The sequence below is a fragment of the Corvus moneduloides genome, chromosome 22, assembly GCF_009650955.1.
Source record: "Corvus moneduloides isolate bCorMon1 chromosome 22, bCorMon1.pri, whole genome shotgun sequence".
Lineage (NCBI taxonomy): Eukaryota > Metazoa > Chordata > Aves > Passeriformes > Corvidae > Corvus > Corvus moneduloides.
The window spans coordinates 5,605,683-5,619,265 of record NC_045497.1 but is presented as its reverse complement, the minus strand read 5'-3'; the positions used below and the strand labels follow the sequence as shown (position 1 = coordinate 5,619,265).

General features: G+C 48.1%; 1 protein-coding gene across 1 annotated transcript in view; it reads right to left on the bottom strand.

The window, feature by feature from the left end:
• PAX7 (paired box 7) overlaps positions 1–7,557 on the bottom strand; it is an 85,279-nt gene extending 77,722 nt beyond the window's left edge. The window contains exon 1 of the mRNA XM_032131328.1: positions 7,434–7,557. Coding sequence (XP_031987219.1) covers positions 7,434–7,557 — 124 coding nt within the window. The remainder of the gene's footprint in view (positions 1–7,433) is intronic.
• Positions 7,558–13,583: the final 6,026 nt, after the last annotated feature.

The window sequence follows — 13,583 nt, the reverse complement described above, 5'->3', positions numbered from 1 at the left end:
GGCAAAGCAAAGGAGGGACAGGCAAGGTAAGCAAGGTGGGGGACAAAGGTCCTAGGCAGGTCAAGGCAGAGAAGGTGCATGCAAGGTAATGCACGACAAAGGATGGGTAGCAGAGCAAGGCAAGGCAAAGGTTGCCTTTAAAAAGCAAGGCAAGTAGGATGTAGGCAAGGGAAGGCGAGTAATAGGAGGAGCAGGCAAGGCAAGGCAAGGCTAGGCAAGGCAAGGCATGACCAGGCAAAAAGCAGCAGGAAAGTCAGGGTGGAGGATGGGTGAGCAAGGCAATGCAAAGCAGTGAAGTGTTATGTTGGGCAAGGGAAGAACATGGAGGGATGATTAAGGCAATATGTACTGCAGAAGGCAAGGCAAGGCAATGGAGGGGAGGGGAAGCGTTGGAAAAGTCCGGGCACCTCGGTGGGGGGAGAAATTGCAGCACAGCCAATATGGTTGATGTTGCAGTGGGGATACTGCAATATGCATATATCAAACCAGGAGTCCCATGGAAAGGAAATATATATGGACAGACAGATTCTTGATAGCTGTTTCAGAGAGATGTTTATTTCCCCAGCTGCATGGCTGGAGCTCTGCAGAGGAACTGTTCCAGTCACCGGACCAAGGGTCCTTCTACCCGCGCAGGGGAACACAAACCAACCTGAGGCTGAGCAGGGGCAGGGAAACCCCGTGTCTGTCCCCTCAGGGCCCCTCTCCCAGGGCTACACAGCGGGGAGAGGAGACCCCAACAGGTTGATAAAAGCAAGCTCTGTTTATTAGCAATCCAGAGGCACTTATATAGTATCCCAGCTTGTTAACTCTTAGGTGGCTTAAAACCTATCAAAGCGCATTTCTGCTTCTACATAATTAGACTACATTGGCAAGCTTCTACCTAGTTATGTTATGATTAAAAGAATTCAGAGTTCACCCTCCCTTCTCCGGGTCTTATCTGCACAGCTGCACATCCTCAAACTCCCTTCTTTTTCCCAGGCCTGTTTCTCACACAGGGATTTTCTCATGGAGACAGTTTCTCACACTAACCTTTGCTTGCAGGCCTATTGCTTGTATAGTTCTTTTATTGATCCCATAATTCTATCAATGACCCATGCCCCTGATCCTCTAACCATTCTTCAATAGGGAAGGACATGGATGGCAAATTAGGGAAAGGCAAGGAAATGGAAATACCTAGCTTGCCTATCCCCCACCATGGCATACCTAGATTTTTTCCCCTGCTCTTCCAATTCCTTGCTTCCCCATCCTTAGCCTTGCCTGGCCTTGCCTTCTCTAAACTGGCATTGCCTCACCAACCCCTCTTTGTCCTTCTGTCTTTTCTTCAACTCCATTGCTTTGCATTGCCTTTCTCAGCCATCTACCACCTTGAAATCCCTACCCCTTTTTTCTTGGCCTTACCTTGCCTTCTCCTCCTTGCTGTGCATGCTCCAAATTTGCATTGCCATACCAGCCTCTCTGTGCACTACCTTTGCCTGTATTAACACTCTATTGTGTTGTTTTGCCTTGCTCAACCATTCCCCACCTTGACTTCTCTACCCCTTTTTTCCTGGCCTGCCCTTACTTTGCAAGCCTCTCATTTGACTTGCCTTCCCTTGCCTCCCTCCACCTGGTCTTGTCTTGCAAATCCACCCCTTGCCATGCCTTGCCTTGCCATTCCTACCCAACTTCCACTTTCTTTGCCATTCATCTTCCTCCCCTGTCTTGCCTTCCCTACCAGTTCCTTTGCAACTGCCTTGGCATACCCATCTCCCACCATTATCTGCATAGCCCTTTCTTGCCTGCTCTTGCCTTGCCTAGCCCTTCCTCTCTCTGCCTGGCTAACTCACCCTGGACTTACTTTCTTATGCCCTGCCTGGCCTACAACTTCTGAACCTTCTTTTGTCTACCACTCTATTGCTTGCTTTGCCTTCCTTACCTCTCCTTTGACTTGCCTAGAATTGCCTACACTGACATTGCATGGCCTTGCCTTGCTTTCCATGCAGCAAGGCCAAGAGCAGTAGGCAAGGCAAGAGAGGCATAGGCAAAGGAGAAATAGGTAAGAGAAGGTAAAGTAAGGGTAAGCTAGGAAAAACTAGGCAAGGTACTGAAAGCAAGGCAAGGCCTAGTGACTCAGAGTACCTTTCCTTGGAAAGCAAAGGACGTAGTCCCCGTGTTGGCAGAGAAGATGATAAGGTGTCTTGGGGAGATAAACTCCAGCAAGAAATTTCTGTCCTGCCACCTTCTGTGTAGGAGCAATTGTTGGATGTGTTCGATACTGGAGGTGGTATCCAGCTTTCTACTGGTAAGTTCCTGAATGAGAAGGGCAATGCTTTTTCACTGGAAGGAACGCATGTAGCCCCAGTGTTGGAGGTGCAGAGAAGCAGCTGCCTAGTGGAGGTCAAGGGTGGCAGCAACTTTCTGTCCTGGCATATTTGGTGTGGAAGCACTCCCTCAGTTTGCATGCTGATGGAGTTGGTATCCATCTTTTGAAGGCAGCCTCCTGAAAGATTCCATTTGGCATGCAGTTGCTGCTTCACAGAGGTGGCCTTCTGAAATTCTGGCAGTACACTTATTTTGGACAAGGTAAGCAGCTATGCTCAGTCTTGGTGTGCAGCTGATCTGGTGCCCCTTATATGACACACGAGGGGACTCTCGCATGCTGTCTTGGTTTGAAAGACAGGTGCCTGCCAAGGAAGGCAGGAATTTCCCTCGGAATGGAGAATATGACCCCCTTTCCCTCCAAATTATTATAACTTTGAAATTTAGGGGCTTTCAGGCAAAGATATGGGAAAAGGAATAACAGTTCTTTACTAGTATGTATATGGATAACAAGGCAAACAAACAACAACAGCAGCAACAACAAACAGAACCAGAGACCCAGTGACAGCCTCCTCTTGGCCGCAGGCGCTTTCCCCTCGGTGCAGTTCCGGTCACGGCCGGCAGGGGCGCTGGTGGCTCCCGGCCGGGCAGGGCAGGTGCGGTGATTCCCCCCCGGCTGCAGGGGGTGCTGTGGCGTGAGTTCGGCTGTCTCTGTCTCCACATGGCAATGGCGGACGCAGCCGGCAGGAAGGGATGGAAAAGGGGCTTCCTTTACCAACCCGCAGTGGCAGCCGATCCCAGTGCCCCCTCTGGATAGTGAAAGGAGCTGTAGCAGGGACCTCGGAAGCAGCAAGCTGGAACGGCAGGGACGAGCAAAATCCCAGAGTGGTAAACGAGATGCATCAGAAACTCTGCAGCTATAGCTGGAACAGCGGGGCATCCTGGCAGGCAGGGGGTGTGGGGTTACAGTGTAGCAAAAAACTTGAAGCAGTAGCAGAGACACAGTGGGGCTGGGCAGTGGCAGCCCGGCTCCTGGACATGGCAGGGTGAGGCTCCGTTGGAGAGGGAAAGGGCTCGGGGTCCTGGGGTTTCCCCTGAGGCACCCGAGCAGATGGTGAAGGTCCTTTGTTTTTAGTGAGGTAGGGTGTTAGTAAGGTCCCAGTTCAATGGCCGCTCTCATTGAGCAAAGGCTCACCCACGGCAGGAGAAAACAGGGCAGGGCTGGGCTCTGGCAGCAGCAGAGAATTCCCCCCCCAAGCAGCAGCTTGACCATCCTCCTCCCAAGCCGACCGCGAGAGAGCTAGGAGCTATGCCCAGCCCCTTCCTCCAGCCCACATCTCATGGTATCTCTGCCCCTCCAAGAGAAACCCCTCAGCTATGATAGTAAAGTCAGCTGCACTCCCCCCCTTTCTCTATGGTTACTTCTTTTTCTTTCTTAAGCATTGTTTGTTACTGTTTCTTAGCAACAAAACGGGACAAAATTCCCTAAGAGAAAGAAAACAAAAAGGAAAAATCCTAACCTCCAAGAGATGCAAGTTTGGAACTTCCTAGGTGGCACAGGCTGATGCTAGGATGAGCGGGCAGGTTGGGAAAAAGCATGGCTTCCCCTTTCAAGAGGTTCCTGCAAACTCATGTGGGTGGCAGCAGGTCTTGGTGCCAGCAGCAGAGGAGGAGAGAGCAGTGACGGGTGGAAACCTTTCAACAGCAATGGGCACAGGCGGAGAAGGCAGGCAGAACTCAATCATAGTGCCAAGTTACTGCACAGAAAGAGATCCAGGGAAGACTGCCCAACTCCTTGTGGCACACCACATGACAGTCCAGGTCCCAGAGTGGAAGAGCCCACCTGCCAGCCAAAACTCTCCAACCCTAAAAATATGATGCTGGTATGCCAGGGACCATCAGCCACCCTTTTGTGTCTTGATTGCTGGCTATTCATCCAGAAACTACCCCCTCCTCCTCCCAGCACCTCCCCAATGACAATGGGAAGAAATTCACTGAGAGCCTAAACCCACAACAGAAGGTAAACCCAGTCATGAGTAGGCCAGGCAAGGGACAGGGAGGGCATGGCAAGAAAAAGCCAGACAAGAAAGGGGCAAGCAAGTCAAGGCAGGGAATGTGTATACAAGGAAATGCAATGAAAGGGATGGGTAGGCAAGGCAAGGCAGGAAGACAGAAGGTCAGCAAGAAAAAGCAAGACAAGGCAAGGCAAGGCAAGGGAATAGGTAAGGCAAGGCAAGGGGATAGGAAAGGCAAGGCAAATCAAAGTGGAGGAAGGCAAGGCCTGGGAAGAAAGGAGTAGGCAGGTCAAGGCAGGGAATCTGTGTGAAAGGCAGTGCAAGAGAAGAGAGGGGTAGGCAGAGTTAGAAAGTCAAGGGGTAGGTTTGAAAGGCAAGACAAAGTGAGAGACAGGCAAGCAATGCGAGTGCTAGGAGGAGCAAGTAGGCTAGGCAAAGCAAGGCCGGGCCGTAGGAAAAGGGACATCAAGGTGGGGGATGGGTAATTAAGGCATTACAAGGTAATGGAATGGTAGGAAGGGCAAGGGAAGTGTTACAGGGGGGATTACTGTAACACGCATATATCAAACCAGGAGTCCCGTGGAAAAGAAATATATATGGACAGATTCTTGGTAGATGTTTCAGAGATTTTATTTCTCCAGCCGCATGGCCGGAGCTCTGCCGGGGAACCCTCACAGTCTCGACTGAGGGTCCTTGCCCACGCAGGGAAACACAAACCAACCAATGGGGAAGGAGGCTGCCCAGGGGCTCGGGAAATCCCATGCCTCCCCTCAGGGCCCCTCTCCCAGGCCTACATGGCGGGGGGAGGAGACCCCGACGGGGAAGGTCATGGTGGTGTAATTAAGGCAATGCCAGGTTGGGGTAGGAAAGGCAAGGCAAGGCAAGGGAGGGCATGGATATGCAACACGATGCAAAGCAAGACACAGGCAGGGCAGAGCAAGGCAAAGGGTGTATTTGCCATAGAAAGCACTGGAGTGGTAGGCAGTGCACAGCAGGGCAAAGCGAGGGAGTTGCAGACACTTCAAGGCAAGACAAGGCAAAGGTAGGCAAGGAAAGAGAGTTGTATGCAAGGAAGGCAAGTAAAAGGAAGTGCAGGCAAAACAAGGCAAGGCCAGAAAAAAAGGGGAAGGGAAAGTCAAGGTGAGGGATGGGTATGCAACATCATTTAAGCATGGGAGGTGTAGGAAGAGAAAGGCAAGGTGGGAGTTGATAAGGCAATGGTAGGTTAGGGCAGGCAAGGCAAGTCCAAGAGACGGCAGGCAAGGGAAGGCAAAGGCCAGGCAAGAAAGTAGTAAAGCATTGATGAGGGATAGGTATCCAAGGTAGAAACGGGCAATGCAAAGGAAGGACATGAAGGAGAAGGCAAGGCAAGGCAGGACACTGGGGCAGTGAGGGAGTAAGGCAAGACAAGGGAGGGCTGGGAAAGGCTACACCAAACTTCCACAAAGCAGAAATTTTCTGTACATTTCCCTGGAAATATGTGGAGTTTCTCCCATGAGTAGGGACGCCAGCTTGGTGGTTACTCCCGCAGAGGTTAAGTGAAAGGGAACCATGTACTTTATCATCATTTTGGTAGTAAGTTACATTTGATTTCTAATCAATACGATATATGTTGCTAGCTTTAATATAGGTACCTTGATATTGTGCACTATTGTATGTTATGCTGTAATCTACTAGTAGTCCTTTTTAGTTTTATACTGTGTAGCAACTCTGATTAAGATCTCTCATTTGTTATCGCCTGTCTGTTTAATAAAGAATTAATTCTATAGGTAGACCTGATATGCCATCCTTGGAACTTGAGGGCCAGGGTGATTTCTAATATGTAGACTGTTGCCTAAGTCTAAGGCTAAGGCAGGGCTTGTCTGAAGCTCCTACTCATCCCATGACATTTTTGGTGTAGTTGAAGGCATGATGGCAAATGATTTCAGGAAGACAAAAGGCTTAGCAGATTACCTACAGAGGAACTGTACTCATATTGAAACCGATGATCCTTGGCCAGTAGATAACTGGTATGAGTGGGAAAAATACAAGAGAAAATAGATGAAAAAGGAGGATTGCTGAAAGATAAAAAAGGAAAAGGTATTTGTTACAGTAGGGATTCTGTAACATGATGTATCAAACAAGGAGGCCCGTGGAAAAGAAATATATATATATACAGACTGATTCTTGATAGATGTTTCAGAGATGTTTATTTCTCCAGCCGCATGGCCGGGGCTCTGCCAAGGAACTGCTCAATCACGGGACCTGAGGGTCCTTGCCTCCGCAGGAGAACACAAACCAACCAATAGGGAATGAGGCTGACCAGGGGCTAGGGAAACCCCGTGCCTCCCCCCCAGAGCCCCTCTCCCAGGGCTACATGGCAGGGGGGATGAACCCCAACACTTCACCCGTTTATTTTTAACAAAAAGAGATTTAAAACTTAACATTGAAAACAACAAGGACAGTTTCAAAACAAAACAAGCTACTCTCCTGAGTCTTTAAATGTCCAAACAGATTCTCCAGAACATCTTAAGGCTAACAGAAGGGAGACAGAACTCTCTGAGCATGCTTTGTGGGGAAACTGAGGCAGGAGAGGGTTTAATTTCTTCCCTCCCCCTTTTCATCCCCCCCTCGGTATTGGAGAGGAGTTGCAGGGAAAGGGAATTGTATAGGGAAGCCATGGGGTGAAAAACAGATTAGGAATAAACTGGGGATGGGGTAAACTTAGGAAAGGGTTCATATTGGGTAGAGAGTAAAAGGGGAAAGTAGGTTGTGGGTAGGGAAGTTGCTGGGATGGATATTGTTTATAATTTTGTGCATAACGGCTGCCTTTGACTGGAATACCTCCAGGCCCAGTTACATTTGCTGCTTGTAAACCCTTCTTTCCTTGTACTACATCAAATTATACAACTTCCCCATCTCCTACACTTTGCAGGTAATTTTTAGGGTTTTTCCTTTTAATGGCAGTTCTATGGATGAATAAATCTTCCCCTGTATCGTCTCATGTTATAAATCCATAGTTGTTTTTTACATCGTACCATTTCACAGTTCCTGTGATTTTCGTTGCTACAACTTCTCCTATCACATACTTGCGTGTTTGTCGTGGCTGCTTGTCCCGCGTGGCTGCTGCCTTGACCCCACATTGCAGCTGCTCCGTGCCCTCCGAGCGGCGCTGCTCTGGTGCGTGTCTGGGCTCTGTGCAGCCTCGTGTTGCCATCACCACCAGCCCTGCACCCTGCAAGCGGTTCTGCTCCGCCAACTCCATGCTGCTTTGAGAGCGGTCTCGTTTCGGCTCAGCACTGCATGGCTTCTCATGTCGCTATGGAAACCGCCGCTTCTCGCTTTACAGGGCTCTCTGAGCCATGTGCTCAGAGCGGGCTTCCACGCCGACCCCCGGTTCCTGGCTGCTTGTGGGGGCCGCCTCTCTGCTGCACGTGGCCCATGGCACCCGTGGCACCTGCAGCATTGCTCCCTCACTTGCAGTTGAGCAGCCAGGGACCCCGAGACAGGGATGGGGTCATCAATAAGGCACACTCCCCCGAGGGGGCCGGGCGCATCCAGCACAGGCACCTCCGCTGGCACAGCTGCAGTCACGTGCTCCTGGGATGGCCGCTGCGCGGCCTCAGCCACGGGATTACAGTCATCCTCTGCTCTAGGGGTAATGGGACCATACAAATGCTCCAAAAGAGCTTCAGTGATTACAAGGCATCCACAGAGAGGTTCTATCACTAATGCATGTTCTGTTTGATCCTTCATCTCACACAAGATCTTGGACCAAAAACACTCAAGACTAGTTCCAGGAGGATTAATACCAAAAAGTAAGTCTCGAGAAATATAGAAGAAATTTTTGAAAAGCCAGTTAAAAAATGTTCTAGATCTCCCGGAACAAATACTTTCTTGTTTTGTTGTTCAAGGATTCCTTTAACTTCTAGATACATTTCTTTCTGTGGTTCAGAGAGCCACATTTCCCACAATTCTTCCATAGTCCAGAGAGAATATCCAAACCAAGGTGAGAAGAGAGAGATCTAGAGTGGTTTTTACTCATGAATTTTCTGTCCTTAGGGATCATTATCTTGCCCGCAATTCCCCACCATTTGTTACAGTAGGGATTCTGTAACATGATGTATCAAACAAGGAGGCCCGTGGAAAAGAAATATATACATAGACTGATTCTTGATAGACGTTTCAGAGATGTTTATTTCTCCAGCCGCATGGCTGGGGCTCTGTCGAGGAACTGCTCAATCATGGGACCCGAGGGTCCTTGCCTCCGCAGGGGAACACAAAACAACCAATGGGGAATGAGGCTGACCAGGGGCTTAATACTGAAGGCTTAATGCAAACACAAGCTCACTCACTGCAGCCGTCCCAAATATTGCAAACCTCACTGCTATGCTGCAGGCATCTGTGCATAAGTAGATGGCAGTTCTGGTTATGAAAGACAGTTTTTATGGCCCCAACTCAGGAAGAAGATAAACCCAAACTTGCATACACTTGGGAAAGATCACCATATACCTTCAATCGCCTGCCCAAGGGTATAATCACTCACCCACAACAATACACAATGCTTTGGCTGAAATCCTTCAACAAATACAAATTCAGGAAGGATTACAGATTTATCAGTACACTGATGATGTATTGGTAGGAGGTGAGGAGGAAAGTGCAGTAAGATCAACAGCACAGGACATATGGAATAGGTTAAATGAAGAGGGGGTAGAAGTGCCTTCAACTAATTGTCAAGGTCCCTCTAATGAGGTGAAATTCCTGAGAACCTGGTGTGTAGCAGGACAAGCTGTAATTCCAGATGAAATAATTACAAAATTAGATGCTATATCTACCCCACTACTAAAAGGAAACTTCAAAATATCCTGGGTACTTTGGGATATAGGAGAAATCATGTTCCTGGATTTTCTATAACAATACCCTTGTACACATTAATGAGGGAAAATCAAACCTGGGAAAAGGGATTATTGTGTCTGACCCAAGCTCTTAAACAAGTAGAAAAATTCAACAGTGTCAGCCTGTAAAAATCCAAGGACCTTTCAATCTGTTAGCCAGCATTAAGAAAGGCAGTGCTCCACCAGAGGGAATTGCACAAGAACCAACATTGCACAAATGGTGTGCACGTATCTCAGGGGTCACAGATCAAATGGATGTCACTGAAGGGCCAACAAAACCTACAAAATTACAGATAGCTGTGACTCCAGACATGTTAACTTTACAACAGCCATATAAACCTGGTCCCATACTGGATACTCCTGTATTCACTTCAGATTCTGAAGTTAAAGATGTCTAATTTACTTGCACCTCAGCCAAACACATTGATGGTATATGAAAGTACAGAGCAGTTGCTCTTGAAACAAAGAAATTCACTCAACAGCAATGAATATCACTGTTAAGCAAGCATTCTTTATTTCAGGGCTGGGGCTGCAGCATGAGTGCTCCCAACCACTGGATGAATTAATGCAGTTTATATTTACAAGGCTGTTACATATTCATTACATAGAAAAAGAAATCAGTAACATAAAACCCACCTATTTAAAAAAGTCACTCTACGAACATGAGTTAACTGTTTCATGGTCTTTGCTGCCATCTGCTGTACTTTCATAAGAACACAGTCTGTCTGGTGTTCTTTGGTGGTCATTCCATAGACTTCATAGTTTGTCCTTTAATTAAACTTTCTGAATTGGTGCATGCTCAGTCTCTGTTACCTTGTTTTCAAACTAAAAAACTGGTGTTATTTCCTTATCATCCTAGATTACTTACTTCTCAGCCTTGAAGGTTGGTTGTTGATTGGCTGCTTATTTATTTTAAGGAATATTTATCCTCTCTTCTTACAAAGACATTACCAATTTGGTTACATTTTTCCTGAATATTTGTTAGTTTCTAGTTAAACATAATCTACAGATCCTGTTTTTCAACCTTGCTCTCTTTATCTTTGTTATGCGGTAGGGCAAAAGGTCTTAAAAACATTTTGTTAGTTAATTACAGATTTAGTCACATATGATGAGAACTCAGCAACTATCTTTCACTCTTAACATTGAAACAAGAGTGGAAGTAGTGGAAGAAGGAATAAGAAGTACACAGGTGGGAGAGCTGGAAGCTGTATGCTGGCGATAAAGGAGAAAGCAAGGATGACGTATGCTGATTCTTATGCAGTCTGGTGCCACATAGTGGTTGTGTCAGTGGGAAGCATTAGATTGGCAAGTGAATGGAAAAGAGGTTTGGCTCATTGGTTTCCCTGGAAATGTGCGGAGTTTCTCCCATGAGTAGGGACACCAGCTTGGCAGTTACTCCTGCAGAGGTTAAGTGAAAGGAAACCATGCACTTTATCATCATTTTTGTGGTAAGTTACATTTGATTTCTAATCAATATCATTTATTTTGCTAGCTTTAATATAGGTACCTTGATATTGTGCACTGTTGTATGTTATGCTGTAATCTACTAGTATTTCCTTTTTAAATTTTGTAGTGGGTAGAAAGTAACTCTGATTAAGATCTCTCATCTGTTATCGCCTGTCTGTTTAATAAAGAATTAATTTTATAGGTAGACCTGATCTGCCATCCTTAGAACTTGAGGGCCAGGGTGATTTCCAAAATGTAGACTGTTGCCTAAATCTAAGGCTAAGGCAGGGCTTGTCTGAAGGTCCCACTCATCCCATGACGTTGGCCTGGCTGGCCTTGACCTCCTGGGGGTTGCCTCTCAGCTAATGCTGACACACTGGGGCATCAGGCTTTTTTTTCTGCATAAAAGAACTGTCTTTCATGGCCAGGTGCCCAGGGCCAAAAGTGGGATGCTGCCTCCTAAAACTGTGAACGTCCAAGGACTGCTCCCAAAAGAAAGCTACCAGGACCAAGGGGTCTGGCTGGCCTTAGCTTCCCAGGGACCATCTCTTACCTACATTTGAGACACTGGGCTTTCCTTCCTGTGGACAAGCACTGTCCTTCACAGCATGCGACTGTTGAAGGGAAGTGGGATTCTGCCTCCTAAAACTGTGAACATCAGAGGATTGCCCCCAGATGAAAGCTACCAGGGCTGATGGGTCTGGATGATCTTGGCCTCCCAGGGACTGCCGCTCACACACACTGAAATGCCAAGCTTTCCTTCTTGTGGAAAAGAACCATCCTGTGTGGTCAGGAGCTTGTGGCCTAAAGTGGGATTCTGCCTCCTAAAACTGCAAACATCTGAGGATTGCTCCCAGTGAAAAACTGCCAAAATTGACAGGTCTGGCTGGCACTGGCCTCCTAGTAGCTGCCTCACAGCTGCCCCTGAGACACTGGTGCACATGACTTTTCTTCCTTTGGAAAAGCATGGTCATTTTTGGCCAGGAGCCCATTGTGCAAAGGGGAATTCCACCTCCTAAAATTGCAAATGTCCAAGGACTCCTCCCAGAAAAAACCTGCCAGGACCGGCAGTTCTGGCTGGCCTTGTCCTCCCAGGGCCACCTCTCAGCTGCCCCTGAGACACTGGAGCATTGGGCTTTCCTTCCTGCAGAAAAGAACCATCCTTCACAGCATGCACCTATGGAGGAGAGTGGGATTCCGCCTCCTTAAATTGCGAGTGTCTGAGGATTGCTCCCAGATGAAAGCTGCCAGGACCCATGTGTCTGGCTGGCCTTTGCTTCTGGGGACTGCCTCTCAGCTGCCCCTGACACACTGAAGTGAAAAGCTTTCTTTCCTGTGGAAAAGAGCCATCTTGCACAGCCAGGAACCCAGGCTCAAAAGTGGGCTTGCACCTCCTAAAATTCTGAATGTCCAAGGATTGCTCCCAGACAAAAACTTCCAGGACCAACAGGTCTGCCTGGCCTTGGTCTCCTGTGGGGTGCCTCTCAGCTGACCCCAGGACACAGGGGTGCTGGGCTTTATTCCTGTGGAAAAGAACCATCTATCATGGCTTGGAGCCTGTGGACAAAAGTGGGATTCCACCTCCTAAAATTCTGATCGTCCAAGGATGGATCCTAGAAGAAAGCCACTGTGTCTTAGGTTACAATGTAAGATGTAACCAAAAGTATGTATTCTATCACCATCTGTTAAAACCAAGTGTGGCAGTGTTCTTTGTCTCTTCTATGACACATCCCTGATAACTCCCTCTGGGAGTTATCTGCCCCTTCTGCTAATGGGCCATCCAGCCTCGCTGCATGACTCATCACATCCCATTGTGAGATGCTCTGCCCAGGGGGAGGAACCAAGCACTCTTACCTGGATATAATCTGAGGTTTGGAACACCACGCTCAGCCCTTACCTACTGGATTCCCAGAGGACAGGAGCTACATAGCAATCACTGGATCTTCAGAGGAAGACCAGACCCTTCTACAGGATCACCACCTCAACAGAACTGTATCTATCACTTCAAAGAGGACTGCAGCCACCACTTAATCAGACTGCTACCACCACCCTGACCAACAGGGTGTCAGGTCATATCCTTGACTCTGTCAGTTTAAGCCAGTGTTTCTGTATTATTGCCTTGTTGCATATACTAGTAAAGAACTGTTATTCCTGTTTCTCATATCTTTGCCTAAAAGTCCCTTAATTTCAAAATTATAGTAATTTGGAGGGAAGGGGGTTACATTTTCCATTCCAAGCGAGGCTCCTGCCTTCCTTAGCAGACACCTGTCTTTCAAACCAAGACACACCAGGACCAACAGGTCTGGCTGGTGTTTGTGGTGGCCGGTGAACACACATTATGAGGGAGAGAGAGTTTTCAGTAAGACAAACCCCTAGTACCACAAGAACCACTACCTGTTAGGGTGGCTGGAAGGGCTTCTCCCGGGATGCTTGTTCTGTTATGTTAATCTATCCCAGTTTGAATTCCCTGGTTGGCTGTTAGCCTCTACTCCTCATCACTCCCCCAGAGCTTCTCCATTGGTCCCTGTTCCCTAGTCCTGCCTTTTACCCACCCCTGGACAAGCACGCAAATGCCCTTCTCGACTCTTTGCTACTGACTATAATACTGAACCCACCTGTGCTTCTGTGGGTGCATGTGGGACCCCACAGAGCTGTATTAGCCGTTGGCCTCCCAGGGTCCACCTCTCAGATGCCCCCGAGACACTGGGGCACAGGGCCTTCTGTCCTGTGGAAAAGAGCCTTCCATTGCCTGTGGCCTAAAGTGGGATCCGTTTCCAAAATCCTGTACATCCCAGGATTGTTCCCAGAAGAAAGCTGCCAGGACCAATGGGTCCAGCTGGCCTTGGTTTCTCGGAGGCCACCTCTCAGCTGCCCCTGAGGCAACAGGACACCAGGCTTTCCTTCCTGTGGAAAAGCAATGCCCTTTGCAGCCAGGTGCCCATGATTGGGA